General features: G+C 35.0%; 4 protein-coding genes across 4 annotated transcripts; 3 read left to right on the plus strand and 1 right to left on the minus strand.

Annotated features, from left to right (window-relative positions):
- Window positions 1-413: 413 nt before the first annotated feature.
- Window positions 414-1606, minus strand: LOC656202 (protein scylla). The gene is made up of 2 exons (XM_962745.5): window positions 1111-1606; window positions 414-1056 (listed from the first exon to the last, which is right to left on the minus strand). Exons 1-2 carry the CDS (start codon window positions 1521-1523, stop codon window positions 972-974), a joined length of 498 nt encoding a protein of 165 aa, XP_967838.1. The 5' UTR covers window positions 1524-1606; the 3' UTR covers window positions 414-971.
- Window positions 1607-6973: 5367 nt separating this feature from the next.
- On the plus strand, window positions 6974-9833 carry LOC655953 (protein charybde). The gene is made up of 3 exons (XM_008198388.3): window positions 6974-7242; window positions 7303-7651; window positions 9300-9833. Exons 1-3 carry the CDS (start codon window positions 7098-7100, stop codon window positions 9382-9384), a joined length of 579 nt encoding a protein of 192 aa, XP_008196610.1. The 5' UTR covers window positions 6974-7097; the 3' UTR covers window positions 9385-9833.
- A 5602-nt stretch (window positions 9834-15435) lies between these two features.
- On the plus strand, window positions 15436-18044 carry Nprl2 (Nitrogen permease regulator-like 2). The gene is made up of 5 exons (XM_008198385.3): window positions 15436-15576; window positions 15635-15798; window positions 15847-15938; window positions 15993-16593; window positions 17664-18044. The coding sequence occupies exons 2-5, from the start codon at window positions 15661-15663 to the stop codon at window positions 18015-18017; spliced, it is 1185 nt and encodes a 394-aa protein (XP_008196607.1). The 5' UTR covers window positions 15436-15576; window positions 15635-15660; the 3' UTR covers window positions 18018-18044.
- A 144-nt stretch (window positions 18045-18188) lies between these two features.
- LOC100142168 (uncharacterized) lies at window positions 18189-22160 on the plus strand. The gene is made up of 2 exons (XM_001808057.4): window positions 18189-19877; window positions 20881-22160. Exons 1-2 carry the CDS (start codon window positions 19532-19534, stop codon window positions 21327-21329), a joined length of 795 nt encoding a protein of 264 aa, XP_001808109.2. The 5' UTR covers window positions 18189-19531; the 3' UTR covers window positions 21330-22160.
- Window positions 22161-23230: the final 1070 nt, after the last annotated feature.

The raw sequence follows: 23230 nt of genomic DNA on the forward strand, positions 1-23230 counted from the left end.
AGGGTTTAAATCCTTTGTTCTAAATTTATTTTCTCGGTGAAAAAATAGCTCGTCGTTATCGAATGTTATTTACTTTGTCAAATAGGTAAATAGTGTTTGGCAAATAAAAGGTGATAAACGTTATCGTCTAACACAAATAAATTAACGACTAGTCGTCCTATCAGCGAATGTTTCGCGTTATTCGAAGCACTTTTCGCGGAAATATATTGACGGATGACTCACGCACCCAGCTAGGCACTTAGGCCTTTATCAGCATAAACGGCACAAACATAGTGAGTTTTGTAAGACGTTGTCTTCTGGCACGAATGGTTTTGGAGCACGACGACGGAGTGCCACAATAAAACTATTTTTTCTACTTTCTATTTTTGGTAACTTATCAAAGTAGTTTTTTAAGCGAAAAAATAAAAGTCGGGTTTCGAATATGTTTTTATTCTTTGTTTCGAATAGTACAAAAGCTTGAGAGTTGTACAGATACTGTACTATCACACAAGTAGCAAGAAACTAACTCCTACGTCTACTTCAATTATAAAAACCTATAGTACAAAATATCTTAAAATCTAATTATAGCCTCTTAACTTGTTTTCAATATACTCATTTTAAAAATATATAAACATACATGTTAATTGAAAATTTGTACGACCATGCATGTCTTATTATTTCACAAACAAAGACTCTACTCTATATCACAAAAACAAAACACGTGACACAAATCAAAGCTTCAGTAACTTTTAAATAAAATTTAAAAAATACTTGAAACATTTTAAGTACACAGGTACGTTATGTATTATTATAACACATATCACGATGGCAAAATCACAGACTCCCATCGGAATCCTAATAAAAATAAAACTCGATCGAGTTGAAATACTGTCAAATAAAAACAAACTTAAAACTAACATCACGCTGCGCTTATAAATTCATCTTCATATTATCTCTATATAAAAATAGAAAACTCTTGCAAATCAGTCTCTTTATTTTCGCAAAATCCGGTAGAGTTTCTTTTTGGTCAGTTCGTACTCGGTGCTGATCACAACAGTGCTGCCTCGGGTTATTTTCCTGAGAAAAAATCACTATAACAACAGTTCTCAAAAAAAAGCAAACCCGACTTACTTGAGGAACTGTGGCAGAAAAGTCCACCCGGCATTGGCCTGCTTGAAGGTGAGATAGATTTCAAAAGTTGACGGTGTTGTTGGATCTATCTTAAAATTGCTCAACCTCCTACAATCCTCCTCTCCCTCGTAGAGCAGATAGAGCGTGCACCCCTTCAGGCCGTAGAGCTCCGTTTCGGCGATTTCCAGCACATCTTCGGCGACTTTCTGCAAAAGGCCGCACGGGAGCAGGACTTCGCCGCAGGATAAATGCGTCCTTTTGGCCTTCCTGATCTCCTCCTCCAGCCGCTTCGAGAGGAAGGACACGGGGGAATCCCCGTCGGCTTCCTGGACTTGCTTCGAGGGGTCGTAGTACCAGAAATTGGCCTTTTCGGACTTCTGGTAGTCCGCTAAGTGGTTGGTTAGGACTTCCATTCTTTTTTTTTAACACTAGTATCACAAACGGGTGGCACCTTAACTTCAAGACTACCGGAGTTTCGGACCGGCTGGGGCTTTTATCGAGTTCCCCTACTTCGACGGCGGAAATGCACGAAAGTGGCCTCGGAACGGCACGTATGGAACCGAGCGATGTTTCTTTGTTTGGAACACGATTTTTTTTTCACTATTGACAAAAAAACTGGGACGTTTAGTGAGGTGCTCTCGGAGGAGGATTGCGTCAGATTTTGAGGATGATGAAACTTTTGTTTAGGGTTTTGAGAGATTTGAGACTTTATGGCTGCTTGCTTGGGCCGACCTTGATGCCGATAACGGGTGATTAATACAAAGAGAAGATAGCGGACTGCTATTACGACACTATTTAGACAAAGCGACAATATTTACACTTTGACACAAAAAGGAAACGGTTTGATAAGCAGTTTTGGGTTTTGGCCGTCAAAACCTTTGATTTGTAATAATTTGACGGTTTTTTGACAATCAGAATCATTGGCAACTTGACTCAAACCAATGACATTGTAGCAGTGACCTTTCGTGAACTTGAAAAAATGCCTAAAAGCCCTTCTGTACCTGTTGCCCCAAAGATGCTGTTTTTTCGTTATTTTGCGGCACTTTGACACCAAAAATTAAGAACCTTTGATTTTATTAAATACGACAGCTGGGTTAAAACCATTAAAAAATTATTGCCAACTTGACTGAAATCAATGGTAATTGATAAAGTAACAATGACTTTTCGTGACCTTGAATAATGATTAAAAGCCCTTCTGCACCTACTGCTAGGAAATTATTGTTTGTCAGTTATTTTGTGGCACTTTGACACAAAAACCTAATATTTTGATAGGTTTTTAACCGATTTATTAAATTTGACAGGTGACATGGGAATTTTGACTTTTTTTGACAAACAAAAGTAACAGTGTCTTTTCGTGACCTGGAAAAATTTTTTTTTTTTGATATTTTACACCACTTTGACACACAAAATGAAATATGTATTTTGATAAGCTTTAGCTGTAGGAACCTTTGATTTAATTAAATTTAAGAGCTCAGTGTAAAATTGACCTTTCTTGAATGTTTTTTTTAATTACCAAATTGCCTATTTGTGACCTTGGAAAAAAAATTAATAAGCTTTTAGCCGTAGAAACTTGCTTTGATTTTATAAAATTTGACAGTTGATTGTAAAAAATTGTCCTTTTTGACAATTAAAATAATAGCCAACTTGACTCAAACCATTGATATGCTAACAGCAACTTTTCGTAACCTTGAAAAAAATATTTTGCTAAGCTTTTTTCCGTAGAAACCTTTGATTTTCTTATAAATGTGACAGTTGAGTATAAAATTACTTTTTTTTACAATTAAAATTATTGCCGACTTGACTCAAACCAATCAAATGGTAACAGTAACTTTTCGTGACCTTGAAAAAAATACTTTGATAAGCATTTAGCCGTAGAAACCTTTGATTTTATTAAATTTAAACAGATGAGAGAATAATTGCCCTTTTTTTGATAACTAAAATTATTACCGACTTAACTCAAAATAATGACATGATAAAAGTGACATTTCGTGACCTTGAAAAAATTTTTGATAAGCTTTTTTTCCGTAGAAACCTTTGATTTAAAATTACCATTTTATATTTTAATTATTATTACCCTTTTATATTTTAAAATTATTACCGACTTGACTCAAACCAATGAAATAGTAACAGTAACTTTTCGTGACCTTGAAAAAAAATACTTTGATAAGCTACTAGCCGTAGAAACCTTTAATTTTATTAAATTTGACAGCTGACAAGACGATTTTGACGTTTTTTTGGCAATCAAAATTATTGCCAACTGTCATGACATGGTGACCTTGAAAAATTGCGCCCTTCTGCACCTGCCACGCAATTTTTTTTAGTTATTTACGGCAATATTTCACAAGACCTTGACATTAAATCACAACAACTGAATTTATGGTTGTTTTTCGTCTTTTGATTTCTAGTCGAGTCGAGTGTTACGTCCATTTAATTCAATTTCTAATTTACAAACCGATTACATAATCTCGTAATGCATCGGGTAAATGACCGGCAGTGTTACAATCGCAAAATTGTTAATTCACTGTCGTGAAAAAATTGTAAAATTGTATGGAAAAAGGTGAGACCAGATGCGATGATGATGAATGCCGTGTTATCTTATCAAAACTGGCGACTTACGGTCTAATACAAATATTTTTTATTATACTCGATTAAACCGGTTAAATCGCGACCTTAGCCCCACTTTTCGTTTGGTTTAGTATTAACAAGCGCGTGTGAAATTTTGAAATTTATAATTTCCGATGATTCAGCCGGGGTGTAAAATCTGATGCAACGCTTCCTTTGTTTTCACTTTTCCTTTGGGGTGGGTTAGTTAGAGGACAAGGACGGCGGCAGCACGCATGCGTCCACATCGATTTAGGAATTTTCCATATGATTTCAAGCACGAAAACGACTCCAGCATTATGTATTTACACAAAAAACTACACTAAATACCCTCGTCGTAACCACACCTATTGCACTTCTTTTGCGACGAAAGAAAGCAACAAACTATACCGAGAGGAAAGAACAGAACGGCCAAAACAATGCCGCATTTTGTGAATTTGCGTTCCAGGACTCCGACTCGGCACACGGGACAATTGGCGTGCAAATCTTCCGCATTTGTGCTGCTTTGGGATTCTACAATTTGGCGGTTTTTAACGATTTCAACCAAAGACACTAAACGTACCCGACGTCAAATTGGGGGCTCGATCGGTGCTCGAAATGTATTGTTCTTGAAAGGGGGATTCCTGGTTTTCGTTACGAAAAAACATGCGATTGACAGGTCTTGACAAGTTCGTGCCAAATATTCAAAAAAATGGAAAGTCCCATTCAAACTGATGCAATCTTGAAAGTTTGTTAAAAAATCAAAGTGGCAAAAGACTAAGAAATAAACTGAATACTAATTAAAAAGACAGTGTACTGAAAGCATTTTTTACAATAAAAAATGGCTAAGGTTTTTTTTTGGAAGTTATTATCCGCCACTGCACTAGTCTGAATTTTTTGTCACTATGGCAACAAACAGTTTGTTTCCATAGTTACATATACCATTCAATGCATTTCCATGGCAACAGTACATGTGGGACTCCCCGGCGGTGGAAAAAACATTTTTCAAATAAAATTTTAAAATACTAAAAACTTGTAAAAATTAACAAGGTTTAACAGAAACAGTGCAAATTCACAAAGCAAATATCTAAGTAATTATGTTATTAAAAACCAAATGATTTCCGATTGAACAGCATAAAAGTGAAAATAGTGGTTAAAACAAGTCGAAAAATAACCCAATTATGTGGAAAATTACTTTTACAGCGAAATTAATATATACATTTAGGATCGAAAATAATGTTATTTTGATCTACTATATTTCAAGCGATCGTTTTATAAGTGCGAATCTATTCTTTTACAAAATTTCCTTAAAAAAAGAGAAACTCGATAATTGCGATGCTTTTAAGTTCACTTATTTTGCTTAAATTCCATTTACGAGCGTTTTTGTACATTTTTCAGCATAAAAGTTCACTTTTTTCGCAAAATGTCTTTAAAATATATACTATACCGAATTATGTTAATCTAATTATGTGGAAAATTACTTTATTTCGAGCTTAAAACTCACTTATTTTACGAAATTTCCTAATAATACAGCAAAATAAAATTAATCATAATAATAATTACAACAATAAAATAGGAATGTTGGATCTATTTCAAAAGATTGTTTCATGAGACTTTTTTACTAAATTTACTTAGAAAGACACATTTTTTAAAATGTTCTTGTGAAATTTTTCTCAAATAAACCTATAAACTGTCCACAAAACTCAAAAATTGCGTTACTTTTTTTTATTTTCGAGCGTTTTAGCGCATTTTTCATCACAAAAATCACTTATTTTGCTTAAAATCCAATCCAGATGCCAAATAAATAAGGTCGAAACTATTTTTTTTTAGTCTTTTACGTTAGATTGATACTATTTTTATGGGAGAAATTATTTTTGGCGATTTTTTTTTAAGTATACCGTATTAAAAACCTAATTAAATTATGTCGAAAATTACCTAATTTCGAGCTTAAAATTCACTTATTTTGCAAAATTTCCTAATAATACAGCGAAGTTATTCATAATACTAACTACAATAATAATGTGGAATGTTTTTTTACGAATCTTCCTTCAAAAAGGAGTTTTTTTCAAATGTTCTCGTGAAATTTTTCACAAATAAAACTACAAATTGTCCATAATACTCGAAAATGGCGTTGCTTTTTTCATTTTCGAGCGTTTTTGTACATTTTTCAGCACAAAAGCAAACTTATTTTGCTTAAATTACTTCAAATATAAGTACAACAATAAAGATCGAAATGTTGGATCTGTTTCAAACAATCATTTTTTGAGAATTTTTTTGCAATACTATTTCTTTAAAAAATGCAAATGTAATTGAAATGAAATAGTTATTTATAATTAGAAGACGATAAAGTTTTATTTTATCTTCGAATCGCTTGAGAAGATAATGGTAAATTTTATCGTCGGGTACGATAAAAATTTTTATTCTATTCTCCATTACTACGTTTATTCAAACGAATTACTGAGTTATTTTAATTGACATTAATTATAAACGTAAAAAAAATCAACATATTTCCAAATTTTTACTAATGTCCGGGCACATTTTTACGCAAAACTTCACTTTACTCGCCAGATCTTGCTCAAATAAAACGAAAAATTATCCATGAAAGTCGAAAATTGCGTCACTTTTACATTTTTCGGCCAAAAACTCAATTATTTCGCTTACATTCCCAAAAACAGGCCACAAAATCAAAAATACAGTCGAAAATTGCATTATTTTGGCCTTCAACGTTAGAAAATAGTCCGGAAAAATTACGCTCCTTGTTTATAATTTTATTCAATTCAGTGTTGTGCAAAAACTGTTTGTTTATTTTTCTCGATAAGCGTGATAAATTAATGACAAAACTTGTGAAAAATAAAAAACACCTCCAACCATTAAAACTTTCCGACCCACCAACCCACCCATCTGTATCCAGATGTTTATTTTAAAACACCCATCATTTGTTTCGATTCCTTGACAACAAGCCTGGAATACGTGCTCTAGTAAAGGATCAGAGATGCCGTAGGAAAGAGACAGACTCAACATCAACAGGAAACCGGACCAGGGCAAACCAATCAAAGACCTACGTCCGCAGCCCTCTCCCTCCAACACTCACTCCCCTTTTACAATTTCCGGTCCAAAAGTCCCCCAAAAACCAACCCAACAACCGCTAAGTTGGGTTAGGTGAGTGTTTTTCGGGGAATTTTGCGCTATTTTCGGCGAAATTCCCGGTTTTTGGGCGAATTAGCCGGCGCGCGTAGGTCTCAGCTCGCCCCCCATCGATCGTTACAGCTGATTTTGACGGCTGTTACCAGGCAGTGCAAGAGTTCCTGATTGGTCGGCAACAGCCCCACCACCCGATCAGCTGACTCTTTGTTAGCCGGCAGAAGCGGCCCCAGTTTCACCCATGATGGACTGAAATCACCCGGAAAATGCTCCGAAAACGCCTCGAGGAGGACAAGCCCTCCAAAAGCACCGTCTTCAGCAAGCTCCTGGTCAAGTCGCCGGACCTGGCCGCCAAGACCATGTCCTCGGACATCATCGAGTCGGTGCTGGTGGACGCCCCAGCCCCCTCTTGTAAGTAAAAAAGTGAAAATTACCAGCGAATTCGGGGCTTGATTTTTGAATTGTCTTAAGGTCCGGTTTTGGTCGCGCCCACCGACAGGGGGCTCTGTGTGACGCTCGCGGCTTTGACGTATCGATTAGAGAGGGAGCTGCGAGCGGCCAAAAGGACACATCTCTCCTGTGGGGAGGTGCTGCTCCCGAGCGGACTCCTGCACAGGATTGCGAGGGATGTTTTGGGGATGGCTGAGTCGGAACCGTGCGGAATTCGCGGGTGTCTCATCTATGTCAACTTCGAGGGGGTGGAACAGTGCCGGAAACTGGCCAGCTTTAAGTGCGACCCCGAAACCGCCACCACTTTTGAACTCAAACTCACGTTCAAGCAAAACCCCACCGGATGGAATTTCATACCGCAATTCCTAAAGTGAGTCTCTGACACTGTTGCCAACTCAAAAATATGCAGGTGTACCAACTTATACTTATACAGAATTTTGGTTACCGATGCCGAAATTTACTATAATTTGCTTCCACACTGAGAGAACATTTTTTTTAATATCTGTCTTAAATGTAAGCTAATACTTAGGAAACGATTGTTACCATACAACAAATAAGTTATTTGGAATATACAAACATGACATATTTTTTAAGTGATATTGGCTTTATAAACTGGTTGGTAATTAAAAATTTTTATTGGCGAGTAACAAACTTCATTAAAAGTTTGTACTAAACCCGCACTAAAAAATGTGTTATTGAAGTGTATTTGAGAAATGTACTTTAATACTAGATATATACAGGGTTGATCGAATAAAAACAGCCACTTTGCTAAAAGAAAATGTTTCACGACTTTATTATTTATACCTTTGAATTCAAGAAATACATGAGGTCTAAAACTGCACTGGATTACAATTTCGCAATGAAACTGTTTATTTATGAATAGAAACCCCGAGGTCGTAAGCAGAAAGCTGTACTGCCATCTTACGGAGAACTGTAAATGGAATGTTTATTTATACTATTTGAAGAATCGTTTGTTATATGTTAACATCTTTCTGTTGATTAAAAACAAATGAACAGTTATTGAATCATAGTTTCTGTTAGATATTAAAAAAAATATATATTAGTGACTAATATTACGATTATTATCTATTACGATTTATAGCCTAAATACTAAGAAGACCATTAGAAATATTTTGTTCAATAATAATCCTTCGATTACTTATTGAAAAAACAGACATGTTATTTTTCAGTATTATCTATTGCTTGGAAACATGGGTTACTATTACATTTTTAATAAGATAAAAAAGAGACAATGAAAAAACTTCAAAACCTGTTTATATAAAATGTTAATTTTCCATACGTTCTTCAACAGAATAAAAACAATGTTCTAACAAATGTGGGCACAGTATCCTTTTAAATTGTGGTGGAGATCCGATTACTTTAATATTTAGAGGAAGGTTATTAAAAATTCTAATGTGTTATACAAGGGGACCCTAGTCTCTGATTTTGAGGCGGTGTGGTGGCATAAGTAAATCATTTTGTGTTTTATTTTGTACTCGTATTTCAGTTTTTATAGTATTTTATTTAAATAAAATGCGGGCAGTAACATTTTATCTTATGACAGTTATACCTGAAAACCCTGGAATTCCATGCGAAATGAACGCCAGTTAAAAGGTTTATCTGTGTTTTTTCAAAAATTTATAGCGAAATTTCGAAAAAAACAACATTATTCGTCAATTAAAAAAATACTATAAAGTGGCGAAAGTGCTCCTGTTCTAGGATTCTTAGTTTTTTACGTAATATTTCGTCTAATTATTTAAAAAATTAAACAGAATCGACTAATAAAAGTTTAGATCAAAATCATCAATATTAAAAGCTACGTCCAAAAATGCAATAAAAATTTTGGGGTGTTCCATTAGAAAAAAACATACAGGCGATTAGTACTGCGGCTTTCGTAAGACAAATATTTATTTTTCAATTATTTGGTACAACCTGTTTTAAACATTTTCGATGTATTTTGTTAAAAAATAGCACTATTTGTATGCAATTTTTTAATTAGCTTAATAATTTTTCTGTAGGAATTTGGCCACGGGGGGCACCATCGTAGTGAGTCCGGCGTACGTACTGACCAAGAAGAAATTGTACCGTTCGATGTTAGAATAAACCAAGACTGAAAACGCATCTCACCCAGTGACTGATTTTTGTACTAAATGTGTTTAAGCGAAACACAAGGATCGGAGCCTTTCTTTAAGAGACTGCAGTCAGTGATACAAAGAGTGATTTATTTCGAGAAGTACCTGCAAAATCTGCTCCAAGTTGCCGCGACCGTCAACAAACCCAGTTACTACAAGTTTTAGCAACCGGTCAGATCGCAGCAACTCGGACCAAACCCTACGTACAAGTTTTTGTTAGATTTTTATAAAGTTGAGGCAGTGTGATTGTCCAGAATGTATTTTCATTTGATTTTGTGATAGGAATCACAGTATTGTTTTTTCGATATTATTCAAAGTATTAGAGATGCAACCGTGTTGAAAGAATAATTTTAGTGTGATAGTAAATTTTTGTACTTTATCAGAATTTATTACAAATAAATACATGTGAAACATGAGTTACATGGCGCGTTTTGCTTCCTCAAGTTTCAGATTTTTCCTCCAACTTCCTCAAAACCCTTTAAATAAGATAAGCCTGACGATGTTTATTAAATAAACGAAACGTTACAACTTTTCATCCGCTTAAAATCACAGCTTCTGAGGCACTTGTAGCATTTGCAATACAAGATTAACGTTGTTCTGTGGATCCACGAATTTTAAATTTTACAAATATAGCCTTCGGAATTTTTCACACAAAAAGAGGACAGTTTTTGATCATTATTGCACTTTTGTAAAAATTGCTGATTTTTTGATGAAATAGTCTACAAGTACTAAACACGATTTTTTAACCCCAAATGGTAGAACATACACCCTTAGGTCATAAGAGGGTCATAATTATACTTTAACCCCATTCGGGCTAAATTTGGGCTTTATTTTTCAAAAAAAATTCTAGGTTATTTTGTTTTGACATTGACGTTCCATGCACGAATTTCCGAGTACCGGACACAATGTTGCTTTGCCATTTTTCAAAAAAATAAAAAACATTATTTAATAAGAATCATAACGTAGGAGTGATCGGCTTATTTCCTTAAGTGGCAAGTTGAGAAAATTATAAATTTTACTTGTCGTAAAGTTGTTTTATGGGAGCTTATCTCTTTTAGACCTGTAGTTTGGTACACATAAATAGTTCTCGGAACGTACCCTCTAATGTCAAACGATTGAGGTTAGTAAACAAAATAGATGGAACCAATTTTTCCAAAAATCATTAAACGAGAAGCGAAAGATTTCCATTGTTTTGAAAAGTTGGAACCGTACAGTTGCCTCAATTGCAATTACAAAACAAGCCTTTTATCCCACTTAAAAACCCACGAAACCAAAACCAAAACCAACTCATACAAATGTGGCAATTGTGATTTTACAGCATATTCCCTTTTAATTATCCTCAAACACGTTTCAGTCTCATGTCCCAAGAACAACTGGTACCACTGTACCCACTGCACTTACAAAACCCGCGCTCGTAAGTACCTCAAAAATCACATAAAATACACCCACACCCCTGACCCCAACATCCATTGGTTCTCCTGCGACCTTTGCCCTTTCCGTTCGAAATGGAAAGGCAACTTAAAAGGCCACATCGCCGCCAAACACCAACCCCCAACCCCTCGGGAAGCAATGAAATGTCCGCAGTGTCCCTTCACCACCACTTGGAAGAATTCGCTGCGAAAGCACTTCTGCATCAGACACACACACCTGACAACCCGCCAAAAACACAAATGTGAGCATTGCCCCTTTGAGACAATCCGCAGCGACTCACTCAAGAGGCACATGCTAGTAAAGCACACACCTTGTGAAGACATTCGTTGGTACAAGTGTGAGATATGCGGCCTTAGAACCAAAAGGGCCGATCACCTTAAACGACACAAGTACGAAACGCACGGAATCCCAAAAATTGAACAAAAAAATAAAATTTGCTCGTGTACAGCCAACGACAACTCGTTTCGATGTCAATTGTGCCCTTCACATTTCTCACGAAGCTTCAATTTGACGAAACACGTCAAGGAAAAACATGGCAGCAACGAGATACAAGGGCAAATCAAGTGCGAAAAGTGTCCTTTCAAAACCCTTTGGAAAAAGAGCCTCAACGTCCATGTTTTACTCAAACATGGCGCCAGTTTCCATGGCAATAGATGCGATTTCCATGGCAATAGATGAAGTTTCCATGGATACAGCAGCCAACTGACATGGTAGGGGCGGATCCAACCATCAATTTTAATTTTTAATAAATAATGTATATTCGGTTCACTTTCATAAAAACCATTGTGGTGGAAATTGGGTACTCTTGGCATTAACTTTTATATGTGAACCGAAACTAAAAGCTTAATGAACAAATGTTTTTACATATAAATAAATAAATAAATAATTCATTTCTAATGCGTTTTTGTCCATTTTGTTTAGATTCAGGAATTTAGCGTTTTTAGGCTCTCACTCAAAAAAATACAATTTTCTGGCAACATTTCGATTTTAACTTAAATCTTCTTCAACCCGTTCATAAAAACAATTGACGGCTTGAAGAAGATAAAATTAAAATTGAAATGTTGCCAGAGAATTTAATTTTTTGAATGATCCAAAAAACACCAAATCTCTTATATTGCAAATAAAGATCATTTAATAAAATATTATAGGAATGAATATTCTCGAAAAATAAAATAAAGAAGTTGCTTACAAGTTCTTTTTATTATTTAAACTTACTTAAACAAAGAGTGTCCCAAAAAAGTATGATGTCATAATATATTTTTTTAATGTCAAACTATTACTTTTTGTGGTCATTTTTAACTTAGGATTAATTATAGTTAATAATAATACGAGTGCGAAAACACAAGCTTAAGGTTCGAGGGCTATGGTTATGCAACGAGCGTATGCGAGTGTTATTTTTTTTTTTTGATGAAACATTTTAAAACACGTTGCTATAAAAAGCGTGTCTTAGAATAGTAAAAACACGTTGCTACCGAAAACGTGTGTTTATAATCTAAGATTCCGATATTTAAACCTTTAGTTTTAAAAATAAATGAAAAATAGAAACAATCTTTTTTCGATGACATTATTGCCAGGTAGGTGTTGAACAAGGTCTAACAGACTTATTAATTAAGTTTGGTAGATCTGAATTACTACAGGGTGTTTTCAATTTAATTATAAACTTTTTAATGTTTAGAGCCTTTTATTTTGCTTATTTTAAATGGCACCCCCTGTTTAATTTTTATATCATTCAATGGGGAATTACAAAACAAACGTTTTTTCATATTACAACCCCAACGTAAATCCTAACACATTCCGAGTTATTTAATAAAAACTAGTTTCGTCAAGTCAAGTAAATTTAATAAATAAAAATTAAAAAATAAAAGTTGAGGATGGCTGTTTTTACATCATTCGATAAGGAATTAATTAATAAACATTTTTTGTTATCACACTGTTTCAATTTTTTATTAATTTTTAAAACTAAAACCGATTTTCTGGATTTTATTTTTATTAATAGTAATCCCTGAACCGATTTGAAAAAAACTTTAGGGATATGTAAGAAGCTAAAAAGGCATCCTAATGAACACAAAAAAAATAATAGTGTGCCATTAAAAAAGTATTATGTTGACGGCATATTTTTTTAGGACACTCTGTATAATCAAAAATATTTTCCTAAAATACGTCCTAGAGTATAAATAACTTCTACAAAATATCAAAACTCCAACTTTAATAATAACTGAGCTGTAGAAGACGGGAAATAGGATGGACTACTCTGTAGATTAGCATTGTAACATTTTTTGGATGTTTTTTGGAATTAAATTAATCTAAGTAAAAATTTATTTCTATATTTTAACAACAGTAAGAGTTTCATCAATGGCTTCACCAATCTAAAAATTTTTGGAAGGGCCCCCAAAATGAATTTCTGGATCCGCCCCTGCGACAAGTGACGAGTGGCAAAATGACAAAGTGAGTGTATAAATAAATATTTATTATGTACATTATGTGAATAAATCCAAAGTCAATTCAGCGTTGTTTTGTTGCTAATCTGGGGCTAAAACCCTGAAATAGATCACCCGCCCCACGTGGGAACCAACCACATTTTTAGACAGCACTTGGTTGTTCATGTGGTCGTGCACAAAGTGGGCCTTGACGGTGTGAATACTACTCGACTGTAAATCGCAGTAGCCGCAGAAAAATTTGTCTTTTTTGTAGCCCCCCTTAATGGGCCTTCCAGCGCCCACATTTTCGACTTTAACGATTGGGGGTTTCGTTATCAACCTCCGTAATTCTTTGTGGTTGTCGGAAGTCGTCGGGTGACTGTTGCATTTGTGTTGATGCAGCTTGCTGGCGACGGCTGTGACGTAGGGACAGGAGTCGCAACTGTGGATTTTTCTCTGAATGCAGAAGCGTTTGTGTCCCAGGTGGATTAGTTTAGAGTGAGTGGTGGTTTCGCAGATGCGACAGGCGAAAATTTTGGAGAAGTGTGCGAGGTCGTGGGGCGAAGCGCCAGATGAGGGCTCATGGACCAGTTTCCAGTGGCGGTGGAGGTGGATTTTCATAAAAGTTTTGAATTTGCAACTGGGACACTCGTACGGGTCGAGCTTTCCTGCTTGGCAGTCAAACATTGGGGTTTGGGAGTTGGGGGTTATTGGGACAAAGACATAACTATGATAGAGCGTAAACATTTAAGTTGTAGGTTAGGAAACACTAACCTCATTTTGCTGACGTTTGAGGGTACGTTCGTGTGAGAGTAGTGAGCTAAATGGGGGGAACTGTGGACTTACCTTAACTGCGACGATAAATATCACACACACTTGCACGTTTTTTTAATAAATCGGGTCATTTTATTTTGTAATTTGGTAAACAAAAACAATAAATGGTCATTGAACGAAACGCGGGAAATGTCTGAGTGACGGTGCTACCAACCTGTAGGTGTAACAATTTGAGCAACTTCTGAAATTAAAAATTTGTCGGGAAAAAAGGATTGTTTTTTGAAATAGCCTTGCAGGACGTTGTAAAGTGTTTGATTATTTTACAAGTGGAAAAACTATTGTGTTTAAAAAATATTTGGGAATTAGATTAACTAGACACCCCCTGGTGATGACATTTCATACTATTCGAAAACAATAACGAAATTTTCTTAATTCCTTATTTAAATTCCGACTTTAGTATGCGCTTTAGCTTTGTTCATGCGGTTATTCGTGATTAAAATTGTAATTTGTTGGAATTTGAAAATGGACAAAACGTGAAAAAGATTTAATTTTTGGTTACAAAGTGTTACTAAAGCAATTACACTGAAAAAATTGTATTGTATAATACTTCTGAAAATCTACAAAACCGTAATTGAGATTAAGTACTGCAATGAAATATTAATTTAAAAAATGGTCGTATAATGTTTAACATAGCAAACAAAGAAAAAATATACAGATAAAGCATTAAATTCTTAACAGTAAGACATAAACAACATGCAAATGTTTTGTCGTAAAATATATTTTTTTGTTGGTAATATTTTATGCCGCATACGCTCGTTACATAACAACAGTCCTCGGATTTTAAGCTTGTGTTTTTGCACTCGTATTATTTACAAAAAATATTTTTTTACAAATTTCTTCCTAACATTTTGCTTGTCTCATTAACCGTATTTGCAGCGTCTTGAAAAATATGTAGCGAAGCGCAAATTTTTTTATGTTAAGTATTTTTTTGTCATTATTCTTATAAGAATTTGAGTTGGCAGTTTTTTTCAGTCTGTTAAAAGTGCGAAGCTCAACATTTCTGCATTTTTTTCCAAGGAAATGATGAATTGGATTTAAATTAATTTTAAACAATTTGGCGCCGAGAGGTATAACGCTCAAAGCGCCCTCATTTTTTTTCTACCGTACTATTTCTTTGGGTTCAAAAAATCCAGCGATTTTGTATTTCGTTTCGTTTCCTAAGTTATAGCCCTCCTTAATTTAACCATAAATTGTTGCAAAAGGTAGGTTTTTCAATGTTTTTGTAATAAGTTTTCGAAAAAGTAAGTGAACAAACAGTTTATTTCTGTTTTTTTTTTGCGTTATCTTTTATTTGTGAACATGTATTCTTTGTACCAATGATACAATAGTCAGTCCACATAGACAATGCAATTAGCCACAAAATTTGTACAATGCTCTATAAATATCCGAATTAACTTTTACCGCCATTTAAATTCAGTAGTGGCGCCGTACAGAAACCTGTAATTGGATTCTTGTTCAATGTGGATGTTTATTTATTCCAGGTTTTAAAATAAATTTTTACCAAAAAAAGCTTTACCGGGCTAATTCCGCAATTTTCAGATCTATGGAATTATATTTCACGTCAAATGTTACGAAACGTACAAAACATGGAAAATACAGGTTATGTCCTGAACAACTTTGATCACACAAGTCAGGAGGGCCCCATTCGGTGCATTTTTTTCTGTGAATTTCATCCAACAGCCGGGCCTATCATTTCGTGTCAAGTAAACATTAAAAAAAAAATGTTACGTGATTTTGCAAGTGTGTTCCAGGAACCAGAGCAGTACATTTCAAAGGAACTATTCGACAGTATTAGCGTTTACATAATCACGAAAGCGGAGTTACAGAAGAGTACAATCACTGTGTAAAAAACCGAAGCGAAATCGATGAATTAATTGCTTGTTGATTTTAATTTTAGTACTCTATCGGATTATAAAATATTGGGGTTCCCGGTCCGCATTGACGACAAAAAATATCCCCGGAACGCCTACCACTTCAATCTATGCCTAGTGTGTGACAGTAACGTCCGAACCGTTCATTACGAACCCGTCGTTATAAAACTATCAGACTACCTAATGGCAATGGAAATTGAAAGCAGTTTTTTATCGGACGGTAAAGCAGCAACGAAACTCGCCCCAATTTTGAAGCAAGTTATCGAGGAATTGAACACGAAGGGGGAGTGCGCCCTCACGGAGGGCCCCACCGCCACCCATCTCAAGGTCGTGCACGTTCGCAGCGACCCGGCCCCCGTGGCCGACCACCAGGTCCCTGTCTTCATCAAGCCCCTCCCGGACCAGCAGTGGGACTTGACCACGCAACAAGTGGCCCCCTACATTGACGGCTTCAATCACGTGGCCCGAATCGCGGCCCTCTCCGATGTCGAAAATAATTTGGTCAAGGCTTGTGTCCAAAACCTCGTCTATTACGGAGTCGTTGCTTTAGTGCCTTTGTTCCAATACGGGAATGTTTATTGCACGACGCCGCAGTTAAATATTCTGGCTCACGATGTCAATTTACAAGTAATAACAATAACAACTCATTAAGGTTGAAGGGGAACACGTTTCACTGTGTTTCTAGGCCGTCAGATGGCGCGGAATTAATTTTTTATTATCGAAATCGAAAAAAGTTTTGATCACAGAATCGTAATTAAATTTGCGCTAACGTATTAGTTTTTTATTTTTTGACGTATTTAAAAAAAAATTCATGAATTTTTAAAATAAAAAATATTTTGTAAAACCAAGGTAGGACGACGAATATTTGCTGAAAATTTAACTCCAATATCTAGAAGTCATTTAGTAAAGATTAGTTTTGTCTGCCTATTATTCATTTTCCTTCAGATGATATGCAAAACTTCTAGAAGTATAGGTTTTTTCTGTATCTCTATGCACTCGATTTTTGTTTCTACACTTTCTTATATTAATTATTATCAATGAATTGAAAATATTAATAGTTGTATTAATAAAATTAAAAATATGGAAACATTAACTAACCAAACTGTCGTTCTAAAAAAAATTAAAAGAAGTTCAGGTACGTACGAGTAAAAAATTACTTACTAGCAAACGCTGAATTCTGGATATTATACGAGTAGTTTTTATTTGTTTCGTCGATTAATTTAGTCCCTTTCAGTTTTTTTGTTAAGCTTTTTCTAGGAATGGGAAGCAGGTGTACAGTCACTATCAAAAAGAGTAACACCCCTAAAATCGCTGTCATAATTATTTCGATATGATATGACATTACTTGCAGTCCGCTCAGCTTTTTCAATCTCCCATTATTAGAAATCTTCATTACAATTTTTTTTACCAAAAATAGTCAAATTAAATTTTAACCTATTTTATAATTATTATATATTTCATTAAAATTTTAAACAAAAAATGCCATTTTTTTTTCAAAAAAGTGTTACGTTGGCACAAATTCTAATTCTTTAATAAACTGAATTCAACTTTTTGATTTAAAATTGGATTACAAAAATCGCCAAAAACAGCAAAATCATTTTCATTATACTTGTCTTTATCGCACACTTGATTTAACTCTGTGTCCCCTTTAGCCTTAATTATTTATAACTAGCAGCGAAAGAATAACTCGTTTTTAGAACAAATGTTTGAAGTATGTGGCGGTGTCCCAAAGACAGTTACCCAATTTTCGCGACGTTTTTCGCATGTTTGCCGCCATGACAAGGGGCACGACCATGCGGGACTTGTGCCTGAGATTTAATCCAGCTAATTTGCGAATAAACGAAAGGAAATTGGTACAGATTGGAGTGTTGGAAGGTCTGATTCGACGGGTTCATAAGTATCCGATTTTGTTGAGTGATACTTCTGAATTACAAAAATCGCTCTCGGGGGCGGCTAATTTGGATGAGATTTGCTGCGCCACTGGCGTTGCCACGCAACAACTCGAGGACCAGCTGGAGAGAGACCACAATATCGTCCTGTTGTGGAAATGACTGTGATAATAAAGATTTGCTTAAAAATGATTTGTTTCCGTAGCTACTGTTGCTTTATTTCCATGGTTACGATTGAGTATCCATGACAATCAAATCGTTTAAACGTTGACGTTTTTATCATTTAATAAAAAAAAACTATAAACCTATAAATAATGCTGCCATCAAGCATTCAAATTTTCATACAATTTCATTGTACCAAATTTTTTATTGCAAGTTAAATCTCAATTGAAATCCAGAGTGCCTGTTTTTTTTTCAAATTTGTTTAAAATAGCGATGAAAAATCGTAAAAGGGCGATCTACCAATGACATCATCTCACTTGGCATTATTGGCCAATCATAAGTTTTGGGGTCTGCGTTTGAATTTACATCTGTGTGTGCAACCAACAATACACAGTACATTTAAGGATTAATTAATAGCAATTAATTTGTCCAGCAAAAACCAGTGCATTCTTGTTCGCAAAAGAAGAAATAAGGATAATTATTATATAAAACAATAATTATTATTAGAAAAAGTGCTTTTTTCGGAAACTATAGCTTCCGAAACCTTGTGCAATTAATAAATGTTTTCATCTTTTATTTCCTTACGTCCACGAATTCACGTAACTTTGGTACAAGATATTAAAAATACCGCTTTAAAGATCTTAATAATCTCACTGGAAATAAAAAAATCACTTACCGTCACGTTATCTTTAAAAAATTAAAAACAATGTGTTCAAAAATGGTTGTAATTGTACTTCCACTACTATCATCTCTGTCAAATCTGTGAATTAGCGTTTTACTCACTTTAATGCATTTTTTTGTGTTTTATATTTCAGTGCCGTTTCTTGTTGTGTATTTTTTCATTTTTAGGTTCGAAGTTTTTTTGCATTATTTTGACGAATCTGTCAGTTTGGCGGCATTCACAATTTAAATTCAGCGGCACATTACATAGGTGACTTGATGAACAACCATTTTTGAACATATTGTACAAATTTATTTTAGTTTTTCAATTAAAATATTAAAATAATATTGTAGAACAGCGTGAATTGTGACGATAATCCTTTTCAAAAGGGGTAGGTTATACGATACAGCATTTCATATGTTATCTAGAACCTACAATACTCGTAATTGTAAATGAAATAAATAACATCCCTTTTAAAAATTATAACATTGAAATCACACAACATTGATTTATTACTTAAAAAATATTGTAGCAACATTTTCTTTGAACACCATTAAATTTTTATTACCACGATACTCAATGATCCTTCAAACTAATTACTCAGGCAAGCTTATTGTGTGATTTATTGCAGACAGGGTGTAGTTTTTCAGACGTACAAACGTATATTAATCTTAAACACAATTATCTGTTGTAAAACTTTATGGTGTACAAAGAAAACTTTGCTACAATATACACGAAGGTGCATTTTTATGGTCCAATCGCTTAATAACATTTCTTGAGAAATTAACTTTTCGCGCTTGTAATCCTCCGCCAAATTCAAAAATTCAAAAAACGTCAAATTCAAATTCAAAACATGTGCTTAAAATTAGGGATTAGGGATTATTTTTGCTTAACGCCGTATTTAATCATAAACATTTCGATTTCTAAAAACGTAAAAAAGGAAAAAAATTGGTATGTGGTGCTACTTTTAGTGCGGAGTGTAAAAATGGCGTCGCGCATCCGCGTTACTCGTACGGTGATCAAACGCAAAGCGTCCGCGAGCCGCGTCATGCGAAACGCGGAAAAAATAATCGAAGCCGTCCGTGACAGGCCCTTTCTTTATGACCAAGCATTTCAAACATTTAAACACATCGGAACGAAAAACCGAAACTGGATGGAAGTTGCGAAAATTGTCTACGGCAGAGAGGACAAAGTTACAGGTCAGTGGCGTCTCGTCAGACGCGTTTCCAATTCAAAAATGGCGCTCATTTTTTTTGGCTTTACAATCCTATAAATACTTGAAAATATTCGATATTTTACATTACGTAGAGTATCTTTTTTCTTTCCCAATTTTCTTCTTGCAGCCGAAGCTTCTTTCATCCATTTTTTCCTTTCTTTTCCACATAATCTACACATTCTTTTCCAGTCTACTCTCCTAAATTCGTTCCACCTTTTCGCATTTCCACATTCAAATCTGGTTATAAATTTCCTATCTTTACTTTTTTTCATCTCACTCAAGTATTTGGGGAGTTCACAGTTAAAAGCAGAGCATATTTTGTGCTAGGTATACCTTGATTCTCTTATGCATATTCCTGTCATCTATGTCCACATATCTCAGTTTCAGTTCATCTTCTATTGATCTTTTTTTTCTCTCATTCTTTCAATTTCTACACACGCAACCCACTTAACCTTAAAATTTTTGAGTTTAGTAATAGCTTTTGCAATTTTGAACACACTGGAGAACAGATATACGCTTTCTCATTTAATACTCCAAATATGATTTCGAAATCTCTAAAACTAAGAAAGTTACTAATTCTTTAAGTGACAGGTGCAAATCCAAAAAATTTCAAAAAACCTTAAATATCTTGAAAACGGTTAAACTTAGGTATAATGAAAGTTGATAAAATCGGCCTTAAAATGATTGAACTCATCCAAAAACGTAGTGAAAAACATAGTTTTCCATTTAAAATAACAAAGTTGATAGTGACTTCCGGTATAACCGGAAGTGCCGCCATGTTAAAAATATTTTCATTGGGTAGAACTTAACGGATTATGGTTGTACACAAATTTTCAGATGACTATAATTATTAGAACTCCCAATCTTTTTAATATGGGGTTTAGACTGGACACCCTGTATACTTTCCTTGCACCCGTTCGATCCATTCATATCTCTTCCACTCCCACACTTGCTGCATACATTATCAAACATATTTTTTTTCCCAGTAAATAAAGTAAAAATCCAATGGAAGAGTTTGCGTGACGCCTTCGTGAAACAACAGCGAAAACGGCAAAGTTCCCCAAAGCGGAAACTCCGTCCTTACATCTACGAGAGCGAAATGCAGTTCTTACTGCCTCACATTTTGCTGAAAGAGCGTGACGAGGAGAGCAGTCCCCCGCTTTCGAACGTGGAAGTGAAAACGGAGGATTGCTCGAGTTTGAGTTTATCGGGGGAATCCCCGGACGCGCCGCCGCTGGCGGAAGAAAGCGTCTGGGAGCAACAGCAGCAGCAACACAACGCAAAGACAACGCATCATCCCGTCGATGCGTTCTTCTACGGAATCGCCCAAACCGTGAAACAATTAAAACCGATGACAGTTGCGCAAATCAAGAAAAGTGTGGCGAACATCGTGATGGATGCGGAAATCAGCGAGATCGAGGAGGAGGGCGCATGAATAAGGGCCCCCTAACTGCGTAGTTGTGATGACGTAGCAGCGGCGTCATGCTTGGCGGGATTCTGAGTATGAATGACCTGTGAAGAGCGTTGCCCCCGCCTTCGCCCCCCTCGCCCTAGCGCCCCAACATCCGGTCCGGCCTTACACCAGCAGATTCGGCGGCGGCGACGGCCACCACACGCGCCGCGTTGCCACATCGCACCGTTTTCTCACATCCAGAGGCGACATTTCGTATTTCCCGCCAACAGGGCCTACTTACATTGAACGTCGCTGCGACAATTAAGGCCGTAACGGTCGACGTAACGAACGAATCTTCATTTATTTCGAATGACAGTGCCTTAGCACTTAATTTTTGTTAGTTTTAGCCATAGAACAACTTGCACTTTTTGAGTGATTTTATTTGTTTTTTACTACTTTTAAATGATTCAAGAGCCTTGACTTTTATCATAAATAAAAAAAAATAGAAAATATATTAAGAAAATGTTATATAATCTTGAAATAGCTTATGCTATTTTTGTAGTGATGTATGTTAAAATTATTAATGTGAAAAATAGGAAATTGCTGTATGTATAAAAAATTTAGACATTTTTCAAATACTCTGTAACCACCACCACTTCAGAATATTTCTCTCTTTCATAAAAAATTAATAACAAACGAATATTCTGTATGGTGACTGTTTGAAACCATGTGAAGAAATTTTTAGTCCTATAATTTGCGAAATTTATGTAATAATAACGTCAACTTGTTTCGAGCACTAAGACTAGTGTCTGTACATAATATTGGCTGCCTATATTTTTTTTGTAAATCGACAAATAAATTATTTCATTTAAACCAGGTGTTTTAGCTTTTTCTCCACCTCCTAACGGTTTGTTTACATTACGATGTTTGTTGCTATCATGGCCAACTTAATCAAATGTCGCCGTTTCATCCTTAATTTTCATCCTTAATCCTATGGTATTATTGTTCGAAGCGAACCCAAAATTTACTCGTTAATGTAACAATTGGAGAACAAAATGTTTTTTCAACCCTCTACATCTTACTGACATCCAAAAGAATAAAATAATTGTAACAAAACCAAAAAAATAGTAGTTTTTCAATATGACGATAAGAAGAACGAAACTGAGGTTGTATTCGGTTGCAAATACAGAGAAACCTCCCTTAATGGACACCTTCGAATAACGGACACCTCTTCACAACGGACAATTCCCCATTGGTGTCCACTGTTGAGAGGTTTTACTTAATAATAAGTTATAGTACAACTCCTTTGCGCAAAGTGTTATTTAAATTTATTAAAAGCTTTATAATGAACTTATAAGGAACTCTTGGCTTATAAAAAAATAAGCGCCATATTTTTTTGTGAATTAAGACTAGAATATTAAAAACTGAACGTTTTGAACAATTGTTCATTAGGATGTGGAACGTAATTAATAATGTTAAAAACGTGGTTTTTAGTACTGTAAACAGCAACGAAATGAAAATTATTCCAAAAATATCAATGATTTTCAGAAAATAGTGAAGATGGACCAACTTGTAAGTTGTAACAACTTGATTAAGTTGTTAAGACTTTATAAATTAAGCCAAATGTAGTGGTGCATAATGTATAACTTTGAAAAAATTGTGCAAGCTTACAAAAATGTATAAATAGTAAGGACGCGATTTTTTAAATTTGAGACTGATCTTTAGATAATTTTTAAGCCTCTGCTGAAATCTGACATAATTTGAAGCAACCAGAAGACTCAAGAACACAAGTTCTCCTCTTGAAGTACTGCATGTGGAGGAAAGTTGATTTGCGTTTTATTATTTAAGAAAACAACTACATATATAAGAAAAATGTCTGCAACGAAGTTTAACTACATATGTATGGTTTAAGCTGTTTTTATTTTGTAATAAAAAAAACAGTT

This window comes from Tribolium castaneum, chromosome 6 (genome assembly GCF_031307605.1).
Source record: "Tribolium castaneum strain GA2 chromosome 6, icTriCast1.1, whole genome shotgun sequence".
NCBI classification, from domain to species: Eukaryota; Metazoa; Arthropoda; class Insecta; order Coleoptera; family Tenebrionidae; genus Tribolium; species Tribolium castaneum.

What these genes read in the sequence shown, in the direction of transcription:
- LOC655953 (XM_008198388.3), top strand. Translation starts at nt 7,098, where the DNA reads ATGCTCCGAAAACGCCTCGAGGAGGACAAGCCCTCCAAAAGCACCGTC. An exon ending in GGACGCCCCAGCCCCCTCTT is followed by an intron (nt 7,243 to 7,302) that starts GTAAGTAAAAAA and finishes AATTGTCTTAAG; the next exon opens with GTCCGGTTTTGGTCGCGCCC. An exon ending in TTCATACCGCAATTCCTAAA is followed by an intron (nt 7,652 to 9,299) that starts GTGAGTCTCTGA and finishes ATTTTTCTGTAG; the next exon opens with GAATTTGGCCACGGGGGGCA.
- Nprl2 (XM_008198385.3), top strand. Translation starts at nt 15,661, where the DNA reads ATGTTACGAAACGTACAAAACATGGAAAATACAGGTTATGTCCTGAAC. An exon ending in GGCCTATCATTTCGTGTCAA is followed by an intron (nt 15,799 to 15,846) that starts GTAAACATTAAA and finishes AGTGTGTTCCAG; the next exon opens with GAACCAGAGCAGTACATTTC. An exon ending in CTCACGATGTCAATTTACAA is followed by an intron (nt 16,594 to 17,663) that starts GTAATAACAATA and finishes ACTCGTTTTTAG; the next exon opens with AACAAATGTTTGAAGTATGT.
- LOC656202 (XM_962745.5), bottom strand. Translation starts at nt 1,523, where the DNA reads ATGGAAGTCCTAACCAACCACTTAGCGGACTACCAGAAGTCCGAAAAG. An exon ending in TTTCTGCCACAGTTCCTCAA is followed by an intron (nt 1,057 to 1,110) that starts GTAAGTCGGGTT and finishes ATTTTTTCTCAG; the next exon opens with GAAAATAACCCGAGGCAGCA.
- LOC100142168 (XM_001808057.4), top strand. Translation starts at nt 19,532, where the DNA reads ATGTGCTTAAAATTAGGGATTAGGGATTATTTTTGCTTAACGCCGTAT. An exon ending in CAGAGAGGACAAAGTTACAG is followed by an intron (nt 19,878 to 20,880) that starts GTCAGTGGCGTC and finishes TTTTTTTCCCAG; the next exon opens with TAAATAAAGTAAAAATCCAA.